Here is a 23,632-nt window from a genome sequence, read left to right as displayed (position 1 = left end):
TTCCTAGTAAACTAAAAGGGGTTTTACTTTAGATTCCCCCTCAGCCTTATCACTCAACAATAAAGTCAACCGATCCTTTGCCGCTTTGAAGCCTGGCATGTTTTTTTTCTTGTGCGCTGGATATTATCTTCAATAAAATTATTTAGAAGTCTCTCCATTTCAATTATAATAGCTGGCCTAGCCATAACCAATTTAGTTGTTTGCAGTGGAACAGCTGTCTTTCCCGCTGCTAAAATTAATTCTTTATTTTTTATAATTGTTCTTACAGCTTTACCTGCCAATCCTAAATGATTGCACACATCTGTCGTTGAACTGAATCAATTTGCTTTAAAACATATAATTTAATTTTCAAATTCAGTCTTTTTCTTACCTTAGTAGGCTTTGTACCGCGTACAGACGTTGTTGCTTTTTAATTCTTTTCCACCATTATTAATCTTCGAAATTGTAACTGTGTTGCATTAATTATTATACAATGTTCGAGTAAACTGTCCGTTACCTAACACTGTACTGGTGATGACTAGACTTTGGATAAATGAATGTAATGCAAATATTACAAGCAATATACTTGATCATTTTTTAAAATGTTGATCTTGGAACTACGTAACAAGCCACCATACTGCAATTAAATTATCATGGAAGAAAATTTCACTGAGCATGGAAAAATTTTGCAAGTCGGCTTGGAAAACTTTTTAATGCTGTTTTGCTACTCATTTTCAAATTATTGACTACATTGGATGAAACATTTTTCGTTGAACATGCCAAAAATTTAATCTGTACACTGGTAAAAGATCATTATAATGAGTTGTGACAGCGTTAAGAGTGAGATATGGGTTACAATATAAGAACAGTGTTATAGCAAATCAGCGTAGAGCGAACCGCGTTATAACGAGAGCCTGTTGTATATTAATCATTTATGCTTATGTAGAATTCTTTTAATGTAATAGGTGACAACTCACCCACCTTTAACATGTCAACACCCTTCCTTTCTTAAATTTCTGAATACAGTCCTGCCACAACAAGAAATTTACTTTCTTGTAAAAAATTAAAACACAATCAGTATAATGCATAAGAAAATTTTAACCAGTATTCTAGGAGCAAAACTTGCATACTCGAATGAACTTCATTGAAACCTTATGTAGTTACTTAAATGACTGCCATTTCTCACTGCTTAGTGAAAGTGGTATGTATCAGAATGGGAAAATTGCCATCATTTCTCAGTCCTATTGCTAAAGCAGTTATGAAACTAATGTCAAGCGTCACACAGCAATTTTATTGAAGTTTATTCATGTTTATGGAAAATTCCATGGAATATATATTCAAATTATATATAACTGTAATTCCCTCACTTTTTTTTTTTTTTTTTTTTAACACTTAACTAAATGCTGTATACAGACTTGCTATAATATTCCTCCCCCAATGCTGGCAGCATTTCTCAGTTTGACAGTTTCATTGCCTTGCTTAGAGATGTGCACTAGTGAAACTGCATTGTGGACAGTCTAAATGAAATTTATAAACTTTCTGTACCAGCAGTAGTGAGCATATTAACAACATATTATACAATCTACTCTGTGAATAATCTGTAGCCATCACAAGTCAGATTAATGCCACTATTACTATAATGGCCTTCATGACAAATGATCATTCACCTAAAAATATGTATGTATGTTCACCATCAGTGAATGTGTTAATTCCAAATGTTACCCTTAAAATAATCTGCCCTTTTTTCAACCTCCTTGAACTGGACACTAAGATTATTTGGAAAGGTTGTTTAACATGCAGTTTCGAATACTTCTGGCTGGGCCCCAATCCTGAATGTCCACAACAAAAGATGTCCCTTTTATCTAGGAAATAAACTCATACACCGACCATTGAACAAAATTTTACTGTAACTAAAATTTTACAAATAGTATAAAAATAATATAAAATCAAAAACAAATTATTTACAATAAACTAATGATTGTATATTGCGGAATACTAAAACTGTAATAAAAGATCGTTCACAATAAAATAAGCTAAAATATAAAATTAAAAGCACTAAAAACCTGGAGCTTTCGAGAGCATCAGCTCTCTTCTTCAACAGTAATATGACTTCCTGCAACATCTCCTTAAATAGCAGGCTCATGATACCTCCACACGTGGTTCAATCGGCACATGGTCAAAACCGGAAGCGGAAATGTCTCGGGTACGGGGCAAAGAGAATCGTTCATCCGAACTTAATACAATTGTTTCAAAAATAGGATGAATACGCATGCCTCTATCTCTATTCATGGTATTCTTACTGGATGAACCAATCCGTAAACCCTCGAGCCATTTACGCTCCCAGTATCCGTGTGCATGATCCAAAATAATAGCGTCCTCTGGGGAGATTTGATGCTGCTTCTCCCAAAAATGTTCAGCCACGGCGGACTTACTGTAATCAGCGGTTCTTATGGCATTTAGATGTTCCCCCAGACGATCCCTAAGCCATCGTTTTGTTTCCCCCACATAACAACGACGGCTTAGGGATCGTCTGGGGGAACATCTAAATGCCATAAGAACCGCTGATTACAGTAAGTCCGCCGTGGCCGAACATTTTTGGGAGAAGCAGCATCAAATCTCCCCAGAGGACGCTATTATTTTGGATCATGCACACGGATACTGGGAGCGTAAATGGCTCGAGGGTTTACGGATTGGTTCATCCAGTAAGAATACCATGAATAGAGATAGAGGCATGCGTATTCATCCTATTTTTGAAACAATTGTATTAAGTTCGGATGAACGATTCTCTTTGCCCCGTACCCGAGACATTTCCGCTTCCGGTTTTGACCATGTGCCGATTGAACCACGTGGAGAAATACCACGTGTGGAGGTATCATGAGCCTGCTATTTAAGGAGATGTTGCAGGAAGTCATATTACTGTTGAAGAAGAGAGCTGACGCTCTCGAAAGCTCCAGGTTTTTAGCGCTTTTAATTTTATATTTTAGCTTATTTTATTGTAAACGATCTTTTATTACAGTTTTTAGTATTCCACAATATACAATCATTAGTTTATTGTAACTAATTTGTTTTTGATTTTATATTATTTTTATACTATTTGTAAAATTTTAGTTACAGTAAAATTTTGTTCAATGGTCGGTGTATGAGTTTATTTCCTAGATATGAGTTTTCCCGACCTCAGAGGCCTCTTTCAGGATGATGTCCCTTTTAAAGAGGTTTCTGTTAAGGGAGGTTTGTATTTTCGCAAAATCTAGATGTTTTCAGTTTTGGATATCATAATTCTTATTTTATCTTAAATGAAGAGTTCTACTTATTATTATTGTTCAAAAATAAATAATATAATAACTATTTTATTATTCTTTATTTTTGCCTTTTTTTTTTTTTTTTTTTTTTTTTGTAATTATAGAGATGTCAGTGTACAGATGATTGTTCTTCAGGCACCTGCAAATGTTCCTTGTACTGTTTCAAATGCTGGTATGACAAAGTAAGGATTTCGTTTTCAAGATTTTCATAGTTTTGTGCAAATGTCATTTTAATGTTATGGTTGTACACTTGAAAGGCATAATGAAATGCCTTTCAAGATGTTCACCTGTTAAGCCTCAATTCTTTGTATACATATATAAAGTTGTATATATGTATGTATACAAAGAAATTTCTTGTATATATGTATACAGTAGAACGTCAGTTATCCGGAATAATTTGAAAGGCTGATTTTTTTTTTTTTTTTTTTTTTATCAATGGTAGTATTTGAGACGTTTATTATGCTACAAGAGTTTTTTTTTTTTTTTTAACGTTGTATATCTGGTGAAATGTTGGATTAGGACTAATGGGTTTTCTTCGAAACCATGAGTGATAGAGTTTGGTTATTCGCTTCCATGAACCCAATTTTCTATGACTTATTTTGTTCTCCTCATGTCATATTATGTTTCGGTCTGAAACTGTGCGATTTATTATTGTCCTCGGTTTTTTATGGTACAATGTTAACGAAAAGAACTAGAACTGAAATGGGCAGAAAATCAGGAAGAATGTGATATAATAAAATTGATATTATTAAGGAACTTAAGAGATTTAGCAGAGAAAAAAAAATCACAACAAAGAAACAAAAAACAATCAAACATTATTTTAAAAAATTACTTTAAATTTTTTTTCCACATAAAATTTGCAGTATCCGAATATACATACATATGTAAATGTCAAATTTTTATGTATAAGTTATTATTAAATTTAATTAAATAAATTCCTTTTTTTCATGCTATTTAAAGTCCTTTTTCTTTTACATTAATATATAATATAACAGAATTTATTTAATTTTATCTTGCATTCGATTATTCGGGATAACTGAAGCTCTACTGTATATCATATTTAATAATGTGTTTTGGCCTTAATTACACATTGTCAGTAAACTCTGAAACAATTTTTGATAACAAAATGCCAGTACTGCAGTCCATTCTTTTTTCACCACAGTAGTGGTGAAGAAAGAATGGATGGACCAACATGCCCACAATGAGTAACATTTCAGTTACTCCTTGTGGGCATGTTGGTCTGGCCCAATGCTGACATTCCAGTTTTTCTCAAAGGTATTCAGTAGAATTAAGATCAGGACTCTGGGAAGGCCAGTGAAGCTTTTGTATGAGAGTCTTCAACACCAAAGTCAAAAAAAAAAAAAAAAACCCCACTGTAGGAAGAGCAGAATTGTCCAAAATGGCATTCAGTAGTCCATGCCCAAATCACGAGAAAACTCCACATGGTGATAGCACTTCTGCCAAACTTCACAGTTGGGATGATAAACTCTAGTAAATAAGTTCTCTGGACATCTTTCAGACCCAAACATGGCTATCACATTGCAAAACCATATACAGGTCGACCGTCACTAATTCGGCAGCGTTGGGACCTGTGGGGTGCTGGATTAGTGAGTTTGCCAGATCACCAGTGGTTATTTTAGCACATACAGTTTACTCTACAGCTAACCACCCCATCCTACCTTTAACATGTTAACTGCCAAGCTAGTTTAAGAAAAAATTCCCCAGGGACCAAAAAATATTTAGCAAATAATTTGATTAGTAATTCTAAAATAAATATTGTAATGTCAGTGTTGTCGTTTTTTCGCTTAAAATATCAAAAAAAAAAAAAGTATTTTTTTTTATGTCGCATATATGTGGCCAACGTGGCCCAGTAGGTTACTGTATTTCTTGAGAAGCCATGTCGGCCACATATGTGTGATGCTATTATGGCATACATATGGAGTCGTTTGTGATTAGTTTATTGCCCGTGCAGCCAGCACTGCAATAAAACTAATTGTGATAAAATAAACTCTCAAACATCACAACAAGTTTGTCAGTACTGTTAGAGATTTTGTTATTGTGGTTGTTATTTGGTTTTTAGGAGCATTAGCAACTAAGGCCATATTTTCTCCGGGAACATGCGGTGGTCATTCCCTGACCTTTCCGCATCTTCCATATTTGGTGGTCACGGGCTCAAATCCCGGTCTAATCAAGAAGTGTGTGCTACATACTGCTGCTCCTGCCCACCTGGCTATGGAATAAAAAAAAAAAATCTAAAAAGGAATGGCCAAAAGAAAATTACTAAAATAAGAGGAACTGAGAGAAATTGCTGGAATTTACAATTAAGCAGAGTTAAACTTCTCACAGACACCCCACTGTCGAGTTTTTTCAGAAGTTCAACTTTACCTGTTATGGATAATGTACGGTGTTTGTACTTTACACCATGAGAGGCACTTCCTTTATCCATTGGAACCATGGCTGGGGCTAAATGTGAGCAGGTTATAATAATAAATGCAGAAAAACAAGTGGGAATGGCTTTCCAGTGTTTATGAGTTACAGCTGATGCTGCAACCAACACCACCAAAACAGTAGTGGCAGTTCGGTGCACCGACCCGAGAAATTTGAAATTACGTTTGTGGAAATTACGTCCGGATTAGTGATGGTCAACCTGTACCATGATTCATCACAACAGTATTTGTTATGGGTGGGGGAACCATTGTATTTGTTATAGAGAACAAATACAATGGCTTGTGCACTAGACAAGTCAACACTGTGCTACTATGATGTTTTGTTCCTTCCATAAAGTCTGATGCTATGCAGCTCTTTGTGTGTCACTTTCTGTGGCCTCTGAACTAGTTGGTATTTGATGAAAATTTAACAAGAACCATGACATTTCCATTTAATGAATACATTAAGCACTGTTGATCTAGGGTAGGGGTGTCCAACGTTTTAGCTTCCCTGGGCCACAAGGCGTCTCCGTAGCCAGGTGGGAAGGAGCAGCAGTGCGTAGCACACGCTTCTTGATTAGAGCCCGTCATTTGGTGGTGACGAGCCCGTCACCACCAAATACGGAGGATGCGGAAAGGTCAGGGAATGACCACCGCATATCCAGGAGCAATATGGCCTTAGTTGCTAATGCTCCTAAAAACCAAAATAACAAACAAACAAACCCTGGGCCACATTGGAAGAAGACGAGTTGTTTTGGGCCACACATAAAATACACTAATCCTAACGATACCTGATGAGCAAATAAACGTAGAATATATAGTTAACATATTTAAGTAATTTAAACTTCATTAATTCATGAATTTTTTATTATAAAAGTAAAAGACAAGACAGCAACATGAAATTAGTGAGATGTTTGACATTGTTTTTGACATCGACACTAATGCTTCGATATTTGGTTTGATGGAAGTAGTTGCAATTCTCAGTGAGTTCTCAAGGTGCTCATCAGATATTTTGGTTCTAGTTTTATTCTTCGTGTGCTTCATCCTTGAAAATAGCTGCTCACAAATGTAGGTGCTTCCAAATAGCGATGACATGAATAAGGCATGATTGTGAAGCGAGGGATATTTTTCTCTGGGAAGATATATCTTATAGAAGTCCAGTAAAGAGACATGATCAGATTTTTCTTTATAAGTTGAATGTCAGATTGTAGCTCTATGCATTCCATTTGAAAATTGGCGAGTAATATGTTTATGTCGACTGAAAATGGAATTGCAAATATACCAAAAGATTGATGATTTTCCCCGAAATCTTGAAACCTGTTCTCAAATTCCTGTATCAAATCGAAAAGCAAGGCTGCATATTTTTCGTTGTTCACAGGACTGTGTTTAGCCAATGTGTCGAAATGCATAACATTGCCTTAATCTGAGATTGCCATGGTTTCAGTTTCATTTCGAACGCTGTTATAGTTTGAAACATTGTATTGATCAGTTGGTTTTAACCTTGAAGACGCATGTTTAACTCATTTAAATGAGCGGTCAAGTCTACTAAAAATGCCAAATCTGTGAGCCAGTTTTCATCGTCAAGTTCTGGTACAAATTTTGTTTTTGATTCCATAAACGACTTGATTTCATTTCGCAAATCATAAAATCTTTTCAACATTTTACCTCGACTTAACCATCTTACTTCCGAAAAGTAAATGATGTCCCCATAGTCAGCATCCATAAATTTAAGGAATTCCTGGAATTGGTGATGATTCAATCCCTTGGCCCTTATGAAATTTACAGCCTTGATGACAATCTGCATGATGTTATCCATCTTTAAAACTTTTGCGCATAAATTTTCTTGTTCACAATGGACAAAGAAAATCGCTTTAACGTATTTTTCACTGCTTCGTATAAATCTCTTGATTTAGTTGTGTCTTTTAATGGCACTAAAGAAGCCATTTCTTCAGTGATATTATATTCGTCATCAATACCTCTAATAAAAATTGCCAATGGAGCTGTATTAGTAGCATCAGTACTTTCGTCTATTGCCAAAGCATAAAATTTAAAATTAGCAGCTCTACTCTCCAAACCTTTTTCAATAGATTTTCCTATTTCATCAATTCGCCTGGCAATAGTCTGGTGAGACAAACTGATTTTAGAAAAATCTCTTTTTTTATCAGGGCAAATTATATCTGCCATGCTTTTCATACATTGCTTAATAAACTCACCATCGGCATACGGATTTGATTTTTTTGCTATCAGGTTTGCAACCACATAACTAGCTTTTACAGTAGAATCCGTTTGAGTTGTTATTTTTTTAAAAAAAACTTTGTTGAGATGATAGACTTTTTTTCAGTTCCACTATTTTGTCTTTACAACACATTCCTTCATACGCACTAAATTTCGCAGCATGTTTTTGCGTGTAATGCCTTTTCAAATTGTAGTCTTTGAAAACCGGCACAAATTCCCTACAAATTAAGCAGATTGCTTTAGTATTTGCCTCGACAAAAATGTAGTCATCTGTCCACTTTTTGTTGAACAATCTTCCTTCTTCTATAATTTTTCTTTTTTCTTTTTTTTTTTTTTGGTTCGGTTTTCTTTTGAGATGCTATGGAAGCCATGCTGGAATTTAAAAAAAAATATAGATTGAAAATTAGAAAACAAGGTTTAATAATTAAATAAAAATACATGTCTTCTAAATAACCAAAAATGTCTGCCGTTTACAAAGGTAGGTAAGAAGAAATATTATCAATAATCACTGGGTTTTACTTGCCAAATTGCCACAAACACACGTAACGTCTGCACCTTTCTTCAGTGTCGACTTGACTGTTTACAATTGCACATTGAAAGCCATACCAGCATACCCATGGCGCACATAGAGAGACATCTATTGTGTGATAAAAGTAGGAAGCAAGAGCGCTAGTGCACCATTTATTATGTCGAGAAGTAACTACTTGCATGGGCGCCAATTTTGAATAAATACAATTATTTGAGAATGAATCTCTCATTGCTAAAGAATGTGTTAAATTCAAAAATTCATCGCTTATAAATTAATAACATATTAAAATTGTATTTGTAGTATTATTAATGGTATTTTTAGTCGCAATCTCATAAAGTTTATAAGTTTACAATTTTTTGTTGGGCCGCATTCGTAGCTGTCCGGGCTGCATGCGGCGAACAAGACTGATCTAGGGTGTTACAAACTTTCTGCAAAACCAGTTTGCCTTCTAATATATCATCTTATGATGACTCTAATTGGAAGTCACTAATAATTTTGGAAATATGGTAGTTGGAAGTCACTAATAATTTGAATTGGAAGTCACTAATAATTTTGGCATTACAGTAAAACCTAGTTAATTTGAAGTTTTGAGGGACCTTGACCTGTCTGCTATATTTTTCAATTTAAACACATTTCTTGTAGCCATACAAGTTTAGAACATGTCTTATTAATTTAAGATAATTCAAAAGAAATTTTTAAACAAATACTGTTTTAACACTGTGCAAAATTTTCATAATTCTTTATTTAAATATTATATACCATGTTAATAATCTTTTTAGTTGCATTGTGACAGATTCATGAGTAGATGATTAATGTGTTAATTTAGCCAGTGCGAGAAAGATAACAGCTGTGGTATGGAGAAAATCAATACTTTCTTGCATGTGATAAGAAGGTTGCAAAGGTTCATTTCTGCTACCATTACTAGTCACACAGTTCAGTGTATACAGGTTTTACATTAATACATTAAAATAAGTAAAATGTTGTTTAGGCAACCTAATTTCAACTTGTCTAAAAAACATAGTGCTTATTTGAATTGGATCTGACGGCTTGTATTCACAAGTCATAGGACCCAATTCAAACTTCATTCAAATTTAATTGCAGATGTATTTCAAATAATCTGTGCAGAAATGCAGTTTAGAACCTGAATTGGTTCTAAAAGGTATACACACATAGTGCAACCTAGACATAGTGGGCCTCTTCATACCACGGTTTTGGATATACTATGGGTGTGGTCATGTGGCCCAAAACGAATTATGAAAAAAAAAGTTGTGTGTTCAAAAAAGAACCAGCAATTTCATATTGGGAACTGAAAAAAGTGAACACTGTATGTACTTGTATCTACTGGGCATCCAACTACCATATTTCCAAGAGGAAAGATAAGCTAAAAATTGGCTGTACATTTGCCTCGATATATTTCGTATTCAGATGCAGAGTAATTTTTGTAAACAACAGGACTGATCAGAGAATAATTACTGTAGACCTCCTTCAACTAGAGATGCAATAAAAGAGTAATCAGTGGAATGGTAAACAGCTACCATTAGAAAATATTTACATTGGATTACAAACACTCTGGAGAGGAGGAACACAGCTACCATTCGTCAAGTGCATTACATTAGTTACAAAGTAAATTTTTGTAAACAACAGCACGACATCCTTTCTTCAACCAGAAGTTGCACTTAGGATACACAAAGCACTTAGGATACACAAAGACTGCTAAGGGCTAAAATATACATGAACTGATGAGTGATTTATGGAGAAATCACATGACCTCACTTCGGCACTGTGATAAGCTGGACAGTTTGGTTTTGATTTAGTTTTCTCAAAACATGGTAAATTCTAGAGCATCATAAATAAATGCACTGCAAAATTAGTAAATCAGTAGGACTGAAGTAATGGTCACTAAAATAAAAAAAAATTATACAGTTGAAGAAAAGTTAAATTATCAAAAGAGTTGACTGGAAAAATTAAATGCAGTATATTTTGCAAGTGTGGAATTCTGCAAGGAACAATACATGATTAGATGAAAGAGGAAGAAAAATTTCATTCATTCATAAACTCTGTAGAAAATGAAGTAGGCCTCCAAAGAAAAAAAACTAGACTTTGTGAATGATGTGGACCAATGCTTATACACAGGTTTGCACAGGCGCTTAAATTTCATAAGCTACTTTTTGGAGATGATGACACATTTAAAACTTCTGAAGGGTGGAGATAGGTGGCTCTCTTCATGGGATATTCCAGGTTAGCCTTGTAGGTGAATCTGCATTTGGTGAAATTACAGCAGCAGAACAGCTTCCTGAATTTCTTTGTAATGTGATTCAAGATGGTGAATTCACAGATGAACAGTTATACAACTGTGATGAAACAGTGCTATACTATAAACTTCTCTCCAACAAATCACTGGATATTAAAATGGCACCCAAAAAAGCAGGCTTGAAAACTAACAAAGAGAGAATTACTGTGTTACTATGTGCAAAAAAAAGAACTGAAAATCAAACTAAAGCCATTTTGCATTGGTAAAAGTTGAAGTACCCCAGTGTGTTAAGTGCAGCAACATGAAATCTCTACCTGTGATTTATAAAACAGTTCCAACACTTGGATGACGAGTGATTTTTTTTTGCTTCATGGTTTGAAAGTGAATTTTTACCATCGGTAAAATGCCACTTGCATTCCAAAAATCTTGAAGGAAAGGCTCTATTACTGTTGGATTACTGCCAGCTCATCCTTTGGCTGATGTCCTGAAATTGAAAATAGCAAGATCAGAGTCATGTTTCTGCCAAGGACCACAACTGTACTAATTCAGCCCATGGTTTAGGGCATTATTCAAGCCTTCAAAGCCTGCTGTTGTAGTGAGCTACTTTCTGGTGTTGTGAACTCAGAAATTCAAGTTTTAGAATTTTTAAGAATATTAACGCTGAAAGACATTGCATACAATATTCGATTAGTATGGGAGAAAATAAGCTCAATAGCAATTGAAATTTGATGAAAAAAATGTATTGGAAAAGATTAGATCACTAATAATAATCTTCAATTAGCAGCATTTTCAGAACAAGAAGCAAAGCTGCTTATAACATACTTGGTCAAGTATGTTACAAGCAGCAAGTGACCTGAATTGAATTAAGGTAAATGCCGAAGCTCCAGTTGCAGATTACCTGAGCAAGGAAGAAATCACAGTGAACAGTGAGAAAACAATCGACAAACAGAAGTCTAGTGACAGAGTGATTCAGAAAGTAATGTGGATGACTTGTTTAAGGAAAAGCACCAGAAATTAACAAATTGCTATAAAACATTAATGAGGTGATAGCATGGTTAGAATATCAGAGTGATAGTGAACATCTTAATTTATTGCATCCAATCACTATTAAGAATTTTGTACTGCAAAAACACTGTTGTTAGTTCTGGAAAACTAAATTACATGACTATTTCAGAATGGATGCATAAAATATAAGTCCATAACACCATTGTGCATTAGTAGAATGTAAAAGGAATTATATAACCTTTAATACTTTGTCTTTTAGTCAGTATACTCATTAAACATTAGTAAATAAAGTATTTATTTACCAAGTAAAGTGTATTTATGTTATATAAAAAAAAAACTAGGAGAAAATGGTAAAATTTTTTCGGTTATAATGTGCTGCACTTATAATTCAGGTATTAAAGTTGTCACCTGACACCTGGACACCTGCATTGTATTGTGGTTGCACTGTATATATAAAATTTTAAGCAGAAATATGTGTGCACATGTAATTTGCGCTTAATAATCTTATAAATGAAAAAAAATTCACCAGAATTAAAAAAAAAAAATTTTAATTCAGTTTTGAATTTGTCATTAATTACATTTCATAAGTACTGTAGTACATTAATAAAAGTCCCAGCATTGGTTTCCTCTAGGCAGATTACAAAATGAAAACCAAAACAAGGAATAAAAAAATAAATATCAAGTGTTTATATATTCTCCTTGCTAATAAAGTCATTTTATTTATTTAAATAATGCCTTTTTATGAGTTACATGTTAGCAAAATTACTACCTAGTTATTCATTATAGTTTCACAAAAAAGAAAAGAAAAAAAATTAAAATTCAATTAAAAAAAAAAAAACCACTTATGTTAAACAACTTGATACATGACTACATGTTAAACAAAAAAAGATTAATTTTGTAAAATTAAAAAATTTTCCATTCCTTGTTTAAACACTTAATAAAAATTACTGCAAATGTCAAGGCTATTACATTACTGAATTCAGCTTTATACAGATTAGAACATTTTAATTTTTGATTAATATTTGCCATAAAAACTTATTCTCAGAGCATCATAGTATTTGTATGCTAAGTAGTAATAGTGCATACATGTGCATTTGAATTAAATCTGCCTTGTTAACTGAATAATAAGATTAATATTTACATCATATTCCTTATTCTTTAACATTGCATATTGTATGCTTTACATTAATTCTCTATAATTATTGTAGCATTTAATTCAGTGGAAAACCTCTTCATAAAATTTGTCTCTAATGTACTTATTATATTACAATTCTGTGTAGTGCGGACTTCTGTTGTCAGAATTTGATCTTCTAGAGCCTCCAGTATTATTTGAATGCAACCGAGCATGCTTATGTTGGAAAAACTGTAAAAATAGAGTTATTCAGCATGGTGTAAAGTAAGTATCATTTATTTCTTAGTATTATTTATATTCTTTATTTCTTGGTATGTTTATTTAGAAATTTATGATACAAATGTTATTATGAATATGAGAATACCTATATCTAGAATATGACAATATATTCCTCACTGATTCACTTTATTACCACTAACAACTTTACTGGATAAACCAGACCAGATACTCCATTTTTGATATGGTCCTGCTATTCCATCAAGATGGTATCAGTTTAAAAACGCTTGGCAGGAAGATTTTATCAGTTTTACATAGGAGAATAAAAAGGATGCCTATTCATTTCCATGGGTTCTAAAAGCATAGATGCTGATCCCATTGAATATCTTCAGGAGCAGATTCAAATGAAATGGTGGAAAGGCATTTTTATCACAGGTTCAGTAAAAAAATATGAAATGAGAAGCTCAGAGCAAAATTATCTTCAAAATGTTTTATTGAATTTGCTAGTTAATGCTAACAGAAAGTTATTTCTTTAAATGAAAATTATAAAACTGATTATATATAAGCCTTGAACTAGGCTGTGAATGGTTGAACCAGCATAGGATAGATGAAATCTGTGTTTAGTCTTGTCTATACCAAATAGACTAAATGCAGAATGCAAAAGGTATTGTGCATTTGATCTGTTTATTGATCTATAGGATTAATATATTACTAGATGAACATGAAGCAACTTTTTAAAAAAATATGAGATTATCACTATTTGGTAGACATCACTTACTTTTAAAAATAAATATAATCATGATCAATACTGAAATCTTCAAAGAAATTATGATAGTATTATGGAAGTAATTTTGTTATGTAACAATTTAAATTAATATTATTTTGTAAATTAATTTCTTAAATATTTTGTAACATTAATCTTGAATATTTTCTATAACTGTGATTAATATGAGTTCTGAGTCACAATCTTGTGATGGACCTTACTGCTTATGTACGCTGTGTTATATGAAATATTTGAAGATCACTTTTACGGTAATTAATACAACTGATGACTCATTTTTATTATTTATTAACTAATAAATGTAAGGATCTGAAAGTTAAACTTAGTGAATTAATAGATGTGATTAAATCACTGAGAAAACAGATTGATGTCTCAGAGCAGGATAAAATTGGGGACTTGCAGAGACACTCAATGTTTACTAGTGGCCTGGGAGAGGGGAAAGATTCGCTCCAGATTTAGACCCTAGGTACGAATTTTCACAAGCACAGGCAGGCTGTTTTTGTTTTTAGGAACCACTGTCTACTTTTCAATTCAATTATTTCTGCTCTTTTAAAAGTTTACACTGTAACATTTCATTACATTGCATGATAAACTTTAAAGAAACTGATAATTATATATACAGTAAAATTGTCATCTATGCCCATATTCTCTTATGGGCATAGATGACAATGAGACATTGCTCCGATCAGTACTATATGAGTACATAGTACTCAGTGGAATCAAAGGCTTTAGTTGTTCCTTCTTGACTGTTTTGTATTGAACTGTGAATTGGATTTTTTTTTTTTTTTTTTTTTTTTGTAAACAGTGCTCCAATATGGAAGCATGTTTGTTGTAATCTCAAAAATTTTTAATTTTCAAAAACATATTCTCAGTAAATTCCAAAAACTGTTTTTGTCTGATGAAGAAGAACAAATTTTTGGTTTTTTAAAAGGTGACAATAATGTATATTCACTATATATGTGGAATAAATTGTAAATATATTTTTCTTAGTTCTTGTCTTTCTGATCCTAAACATGTGCCTTTAATTCAAGTTTAAGATTTTATACCTTGCCATATAAGTTGACCTCAAAATTTTACATAATGTTTTAGTGCTTCAAAGGTAAACATGTATATCAGAGGGTACAACAAGTGGAATATAACCAGAATATGTCTGCCTGATGCATTGATCAGCATTGTAAAGTTGTCAGGTTTCAAGGGAACTTGTGCAGTTTTGGTTATACATGAATACCAATGACATTAAACACACACAAATTGAGAACTTGAGGACAAGTTAAAAAAGCAGAATTCTCCTTTAATCCTGCCCAGACACAACTGGAGGGATTTTATGATGCAACTTGTCAATTAACTCTAATCGTAAGGGATTCCACAGAGCTTTTGGGAGTGGATTCTTATCAGTGTGGCCTATCTTAGTTGATAAAGGAATTTATTTTACAGGGATAGAATAAATTTAAACATTGAAGGTGCAATGATCCTTGCCATGTCACTAAAAATTTGCGGGTCACATAAAGATGTAATTAGTGGCGTGAATCTAGATCACACTGGTGCTCTCATCAAGGAATTAAGCAAAAGACTTCCAAAGCCGACCCATGGCTCCGGAGATCTAGAGATTATCCTATCAGTCATGGGTTCATTATGTGTATCACGTGAATCACAAGCAGATGCAAAGTTCAAACTTTTGTATAGTAATTTTAGGGATATTGTTAATAAAGTTGAATTGACTACTGGTTTGCCACCAAAAAAACTTGGCTTATTAAAAAAGAATATTTTAAAAGAGGTGAGCATAAATTTAAATTGCGAAGAGATGATCATAGAATAGAAGTCCAAAAAATTGACTGAAATCACCTTCCACCAGTTCTTGTAGAGGTTGGAAGTTGACCCAAATTTAAGAAGGAATATCTAAAAGAAATGAGTAAATAAAGTGAGTGAAGAAGACTAATCATTCTCAGTATTTCTGAACACCACACACACACACACACACACTTTGCTTATTGAAGGCTTGAAGTGGTGAAACCCATGTTTAGTCTCTAGAGCAAAGTTTCCGGCATCCCCCCCCCCTCCAATACTTCACCTTCAACCCATGCACGGTACTAAGTACTATAGGTTTTGATACCTTTCATGTTTGGGGTTTTCATAAAAAAAACACACAGTGGCCACTTACCTGATAGCAATTAGGTCCCTCTTTAAGATTTCTCTTTAATCCTTAAAATAGCATTGATTCATTGCAGTAGGGACTCAAGATGTAGAAAGCATGCCAGAGGGATGTTGATACATGTTGACTCAGTTGTTTCCTACAGTGCAGTTTGAACAATTGTGGATCTACTCTGAAGAGCTTGTTCCATGTAATCCCACAAGTGCTCAATTAGATTGAGTTCTGTTGACTGTGGAGATCATTGCAGCCTAAATTCACCTTCATGTTCTTGGAACCAGTTCTATACAATTTTGGCCTTGTGACATAGCACATTACCTTGTTAGAAGAACTCATTTTAAGATGCACACTGCAGCCATGAAGGAATATGCCTGGTCAAAAACAACTCCCAGATAACTGTGGCATCCAAATGTTCCTCCACTGGTATCAAGGGCCCTATGAAAACACTCTCTACACCATTACACTAATAAATGCAGGATACCACCAGCAGCAGCCTGCATTGTTGACACTTGGCAGGATGGATCCATGGACTCCTGCTCTTTTTCCCATATTCTAGTCCTCCTGTCAGCATGAAGCAGCAAGAACTGGTTCATCAGACTAGGCAACATTTTTCCAAAATCCTCCATTGTCCAATTTAGGTTCCTGAGATCCCTGTACTCTTGTTTTTTGCTGTCACTGGCTGCAATTCCCCATCCATGGCAAGGTATAACAAACTGTGGGTTCTGAAATGCCTCTTTGATTACCACCATTATACTGAGTTGTTATTTAATAGACTGTAGCCTTTCTATTACCCTGCACAAATCTTGTCAGCCTCTGTTGTCCACTCTCATCAACAAGCTGTTTCCAACCATAGGATTGCTATTAGCTAGATGTTATTTGGTTATCAGACCAAACATGATACAGATGAGCACAGTAGTACATGGAAACCCAAGCAGGGCTGCAATTTCTGAGATACTCATACCAGCACATCTGGTACCATCTACCATGCTACATTCAAAACCACTTAAATCTTTAATCTTGCCCATCCTTACACTGAATTGGACACATACAGCATCCTGTGTATCTTTCCACTTATATTCCTATGCAGGTAGACAGATGCATAGGGATGCTGTATGTGGGATTCATTATGATACTGTTGCTGAAAGAGGGAACCATTTCACAAAAAGGGGTTGGTGTACTATAAAGTGGCCACTCAGTATTCTTCATTGTCAAGATAAAAGTGCTTGAAGCTGTAGCCCTAACACTTAAGTAACCAAGTCCAGTCAAGCTGATTTTAAAATGTTGCCTAAAGATAAAGCACTTTTAATTAAACTTTATTTTAAGAATGGCAATATAAAATTGCAGATTTTAGAGTATATTAAAGACAGAAAAATGTCTCAAGACCTTGTTTGAAGATAACTGTATTAAGTATTATAAAGCATTTCGAAGAAGACTGTTGGCCATCTGTCAGCATCATCATAAGAAGTGATTCAAAGATTTGATGAAGTGCAGCAACAAGCCTAATCAAATTCATTGAGATTGTGTAGTACCTGCTATACGTCATGTGTGACTACTCTTTTTCCTGAAGCATGGTGTGTAGAGCCTTAAAGGTAATCCTCCAGTTGTTTCCCTGTAAAACCAAACATCAGCATTAATTTAAATCACACAACTATCTGTGGATGATTGACAAGGTTACGCAGGATCTAGAACAGTTATTGCAGTTAATTAACATCCTACGTGCAAGTTGAAGCATACTTTCACCTTGATGGATCTGTGAGAGGCACAAATTATCAGAGTTGGGCAAGAGAAAATCCTCTCAATTCTTCAATGTGCACATTGAGAAATTGCTCCAGCCATTAAAGGTTACATTACATTACACAATGCGGTATTAAGAGCAGGACTTCTCAGGGGAGAATTTGTTGTTTACTTTTTTTCATCTAAGGGTGCTTTGGCGCATCAACTAATTTGGTCATAGCATGATAGCTTATAAAATATTAAATGTTACTTTCACCATGTAGCATCTATATGTACATGTGTACTTAGAGGTATGTACATGTGTACTAATATGATGGTTATGAATGAATGAACATTTATTGCATAATCATTAATCAATATTATGTGTACTGATTTTTATAGATATAATGTATAATTTATTAGGTGCCGTTTACAGTTGTTTCGTACCAAAGGAAAAGGTTGGGGTGTACGAACACTGAAAGATATTCCAAAAGGTGCATTTATATGCGAGTAAGTTTTGTGTTTTGTTTCGTAATTGGTTTTAATTTTCTCTCTCTCTGTATAAATAAATAGAGTACAATATCAAATTAACTGATACTTATGACAATGAACAGTTAAATCTTTCACCATTATACAGTATATAAGTATATATTGTTGAATGCGTATTTCTTGGATTCTTAAAGTTTCAAAAATATTTCTTATGTGTACAATATTAATTTGTACTGCATTATAAATTATTGTGATGTGTGTAGAGGTCTGCTTAATGAACTCTCCCCGAATTGCCTACTGACACCTCTCATACTTCTTGTGCTTGGGATTTTAATTCAGAAAAAAACTTTATATTGTGTATGTATGGTCACTCCCATTTTTAAAAGATTATACTGTGCACATTTATGAATATATATATATATTTTTTTTTTTAACATGGTAATCCAGTCTCTTTGGTGCTATAAAAGTAATATATTCATAATGTTGGTATTTTAAAAAAAATATATAAACTGAATGGTTTTGCAACCAATTTTTTACACCCTAATCTATAAAAGGTTATAATGTATCCATTTATCTCAGTATATGCTGTTTTCTGTTTTCATCAGTTAGAAGAGCTTGGTGCTACCCTTGCCTTGAGAACCTTCTGATTGGTGACAACAGTATGATGGTTAGAAATGTTTCTTTGTCTATGATATATATATGTATGTATTGATATTTATGTAAGTATATACACATATACTTACATAAATATCAATGTGTACAGAGATGCTGTGTGTGTACAGGAATTGCTGTCATACTTAATTTACAAATTTACATATCTACTACACTGTACAATCAATGTAAAATGTAAAATCTTCATTTTTGTATTTATTGTATTAGTAGAATTACTTTTAATTTTCAACTTTTCTTTGTTCTTTTGCTGATTTTGTAAACTGTCAATATAATGACCATTTTGCTCATTCCCCTGGGGGATCGCTATAAAAGAACTTCAACTGTATTAAGGACCGTTTTACTTTTATGTAGGTTTTGTGTTTGATGGTCTTTATTCATGCATGGTCAAACTCCTTATCTTACTGTATATATATAGTGCAAGTGTAATTGTCTGTTTCTGACCTTATCAATTTACTTTATATAACTGGGCTTCTCAAATGGCAGCCTGCAGGCCACTTCCATCCTCCCGAGTTGTTTGAACTGGCCTGCCAATTAGTAGCTGAAGAGTATGAAAATTGCAGAAAAAATCAGTACAAGTTTAATAAATGTGAATTCATTTTCATAGAAGTTATTTAGAATTTTCCGCCAAGCTGAGAACAGCTAAACTGTTGTAATTACTGATATTACTACTAGAGCTTAGCACATCTGTGCATGATAAAAGTCACTTCCTGAGAGCTGAGATCTACATGATTGCCAATATAGCCATTTTATAATCCAATGTAAATGTTTTAAATCCACTCATTTTTCAACACTAGATTACCTCGTAAAAAAAAAAAAAATGGAAAATTTGTTTTAGAATTCCTGAATTTTTGTCATTTGTGGTCCTTGAGGCTTTCACAGACATTCTCTCAGGTATGTCAAGCTGGGCTTGCCACCTGAGAGTCTAAAACTGATGGAACTGATATTCAGGTGACACACAAGTCAAGTGTATCTATTTTTGGCAAAGTCCCATTGATCTGTGACAGCAAAATTTGCTGCTTCCACTTTCACAATGGTGGGACAATTAGTAACTCTGGGTATAACCCCCCCCCCCATGTGCAAGTCCTGAAATACTGCACCTAGTATGATGGAGGTGCAGTATTTCAGGACCACCCAGATGCAAACCAACATAAGCAGGGGATCAAGGTGTGGCACCCACACCACATGGAGAATGTTGCCCTTCTGTGTTACCAGGCAATACTAGGTGGTAGATGACTCTCAACAACTGGTATAATATCACCAGTTTGCTTATTGGAGGCTCGAAATGGTGGTACCCATGTTGTCTCCAGAGAAAAGCTCCGGCAACCCCCTTCCCCCCATCTCTTCCATCATGCAGTATGATTGATATCGTTTGAGGTTATTATGAACATCCTCGTGAGATTAAATCTATCTTACATTTCAGAGTACAGAGTGTTCACAGGCTGGCCGCTAGATAGTACCCCTGGACCACACCCATTGGTAATTCTCTAAGAGGCTTCTGAATCAGCTAATTTATAACCTCACTACCTCTAGTCTGCCAGATAGTGACTGGAGGGAGTCCAGGTAGTGTATATGTAGGGACATTGTCGATGCCACGTTATGTCAAGGAGCTGGGTACATTCTTGCCATGTGTGCACCGTCCAAGAATTTCATTACTTCACACATTATGACCCCCTCCCCCCACCTTTTCTTAATACTGAATACATCACGAATTGTCAAACTAATAGAACAGACGTATCTGCGAAAAAAACCAAACCTCCCAAACACTTCCTCATTAATTTCACAAATATACATGGTCTTAGTTCCAATCTCAATAATGTCCATTTCCACTTACAGTATGCCAAACCCCATGTACTCTTTCTACTCCACTAATGCTGGTGTTCCCCAAGATTTGGTTCTTTCTCCCACTCTTTTTTCTCTTGTATTTTAATGACCATCTTCCATTGACCAGAAATCCCCTCCATGGTTTTGCTGATGACAGCACATTGCATTCCACCTTCCAGTTTCAGAAACCTTGCCCTGCACAAACAGCTTCAACTTCTCGAATATCCACTACCAATTCCTTAAATGCTGATTGGGGCAACAATAACCTAGTTTATTTCAATCCTTCTAAAACTTAATCCTGTCTTATATCTTGCAAAAAAGGATTCTTCTTCTTCTTCTTCTTCTGCTCCAATGTTTATCTTCGATGACACCCTGATTTCTAGGCAAGACCATATATGTCTAATGGGGATTACCGTGATTTCTAATCTCTCTTGGCATAAGCATATTACAAACATTGCTTCCTCTGCATCTAAAAAACTGGGTTTTTTCTCTTTTGCTCTTAGTGTAACTTTTCTTCCAAACAGCTGTTTATTCTGTACAAATCGTAAATCCACCCTCCCATGAAATATTGTTCCCACATCTGGGGCAGTGCTCCCAAAACCTCTCTTGGGCTTCTAGATTCCATTCAAAAGAGAGCAGTTAGGTTAATGACTCATCTCTAACAGAGTCTCTCCACTCTCTGTCTCATAAACGTTCTGTTTCTGCTGCGCGACTTTTCTATAGATACTTCCTGGGCACTTTCCTTCCGCGTTGGCTTCTATAATTCCCGCTCTCTCTTCCAAAGCAGTCCAACACGTACTGCAACCAGTTAACATTCTTTACTGTCCAACTTCAAACTCGTAGAACCAACAACTTTTCTTCTTCCTCATATATGCATTCAACTTCCATTCTCTGGAACAACCTTCCTTCATATGTATTTCCTGAAAATTACAATCTACAGAAGTTGATGTCAACAAATATCTTCTTTCAACTTCTCGACTTTCAACCCATGCACAGCACTAAGCTATTAGGTTCTATTACCTCTCGTGCTTGGGGTTCTCATAAAAGAAATAGAAAAAAAAAATCTAACAGTAGCTGCTTTTAAAAATAATTGTTTATGTAAATGAAACAATACAAATTGCACCCATTTTACTTTATCAGATGGTCGCTTGTTCTAGCAAGCCATGACTGAGTTCACGCAAACTGCATTATAATTGTTTTATTTATGCATTTTACACTGTGTCCAATTTAATTACATACATCTTTTATTTATTTATTTATTTTTATTGTTTTTATTTGAAAATGTCTTTCCCCAAATGAAGAAAAGTTGGCTAAATAAATTACTTTTGTTTCATTCTACTTAATAATAGTTTACCCATGTGTGTGTAATCTGTAATGAAGTCTTGTCAGTTGTTAAAGTATGTAATCTGAAAAGACATTATGAGATCAAGCATAACGATTTTCATGTAAAATTTCCCCCACACTCAAAATCCAGAGAAAATAAGGTAAAAGCTTCGTACAGGCAGGCCAGCATAATAGTGTGTGAAACTTCTGCGTCACAGGAAAAGCGTACAGAAGCTTCTCTGAGAGTATTGTGGATTCAACCTAAGAAAATGTTACCATTCACTCTTGCTGAGGTGGTGAAACAATGCATATTAGAAACAGTAAAAGTATTAGAGGGGGAGGAAACAGTTAAATAGTTTCAAAAGATTCCTTATCAAATGATATGGCTACACAATGCTGTCATGAACTTGCAAACGATATAGCTGATCAATTACTTACTGAACTGTCTTCATGCAAATACTTTTATCTAGCCATAGATGAAACTTCAGATTGCATGGGTACAGTCCAGTTGCAGTTTTTGTGAGATTCGTTAATGGTAATGTATTTGTTGGGAATAATAGCTCTACATGGACAATAGGAGAAATTATCTGTAATGAAATTTTAAATTATTCACTTCCAAAGAACTTGGACTGTAGGTGTGCTTTTCATTACAACAGATAGGGCTTCAGCCATGGTGAAAGCAGTGGGCTTGGTGGCAGGCCTAAAGAAACAAAACAATCTCATTTCCTATCACTGTATTATGCATATTGCAACACTGTGTTCAAAACAGGACTTTCACTTTCTCTTGACTGAAATGACCAAATCAGTTAATTTTCTGCAATAAAATCAGGACTATCACACAGGCAGCTAAACAGTTTTTAAAAGATGTTGATGCTGAGTTTCCTGAACAATGTGAGGTGGTTAAGCAAGGGAAGAATGCAGAAAAGGATATGGGATTTAAGAGGTGACATTTTGAGGAATGCCCACCATTTTTCAAATTTAGCATTTTTGGTCGATATTTTTTCTTACATTAATGATCTAAACATTTGCTCCAAGGAAAAGATAAAACATCAGTGAACTCTACACCTGTCTTATGTTTCAAAACTAAACTTGAGCTTTTCATTCAAGATGTAAGAAGTAATGAATTTATTTTCTTCTCCACTCTTAAAAATTTTCAAGATGAAGAGTAATTCTTAAATGAACTTAAAGGTTAGTTTGATCATAGATTCAAAAGCAAGGTAAACAGTGTACTACGATTTGCTGCCAACCCTCTAACAGTAGAAATCATATCTGAATAAATGCAGGAAATAAAAGAATGGTTTGAAATAATGATGAAGCTCGGTTTAAAACAGAAATGTGTGAAGTTACAAAAAAATCAATGGTTACTGAATTATTTATGTCTACCCACTACACAAAATTTTGAATAGAGCTGCACACTAACAACAAATATTCTGAAATCACAATAGTGACTATAAATATTCTAACAATGTTTTGAGTCCACCTGGATTTGTGAAAGTTCTTTGAACTCATTAACATTCACGTCAAGATACAGGAGCTCACTTACTGATGAAAATCAGAACACCTGTGAATCGCACACACAAGCTATGAGCCTAACTACAAGGATATGAGGGACCGG

General features: G+C 34.4%; 1 protein-coding gene across 1 annotated transcript in view; it reads left to right on the top strand.

The window, feature by feature from the left end:
* The window catches only part of LOC150087781 (uncharacterized), a 251,831-nt gene that overhangs the window by 205,912 nt on the left and 22,287 nt on the right, over nucleotides 1-23,632 (top strand). The window contains exons 20-22 of the mRNA XM_090369876.1: nucleotides 3,383-3,460; nucleotides 13,005-13,120; nucleotides 18,136-18,222. Of these exons, the coding sequence (XP_090226002.1) occupies nucleotides 3,383-3,460; nucleotides 13,005-13,120; nucleotides 18,136-18,222 (281 nt within the window). The remainder of the gene's footprint in view (nucleotides 1-3,382; nucleotides 3,461-13,004; nucleotides 13,121-18,135; nucleotides 18,223-23,632) is intronic.

Source organism: Mastigoproctus giganteus, chromosome 3, assembly GCF_048544385.1.
Source record: "Mastigoproctus giganteus isolate SK-2022 chromosome 3, ASM4854438v1, whole genome shotgun sequence".
NCBI classification, from domain to species: domain Eukaryota; kingdom Metazoa; phylum Arthropoda; class Arachnida; order Uropygi; family Thelyphonidae; genus Mastigoproctus; species Mastigoproctus giganteus.
Note: the sequence above shows the minus strand (reverse complement) of the source record. Positions and strands in the feature narration are given on the sequence as shown.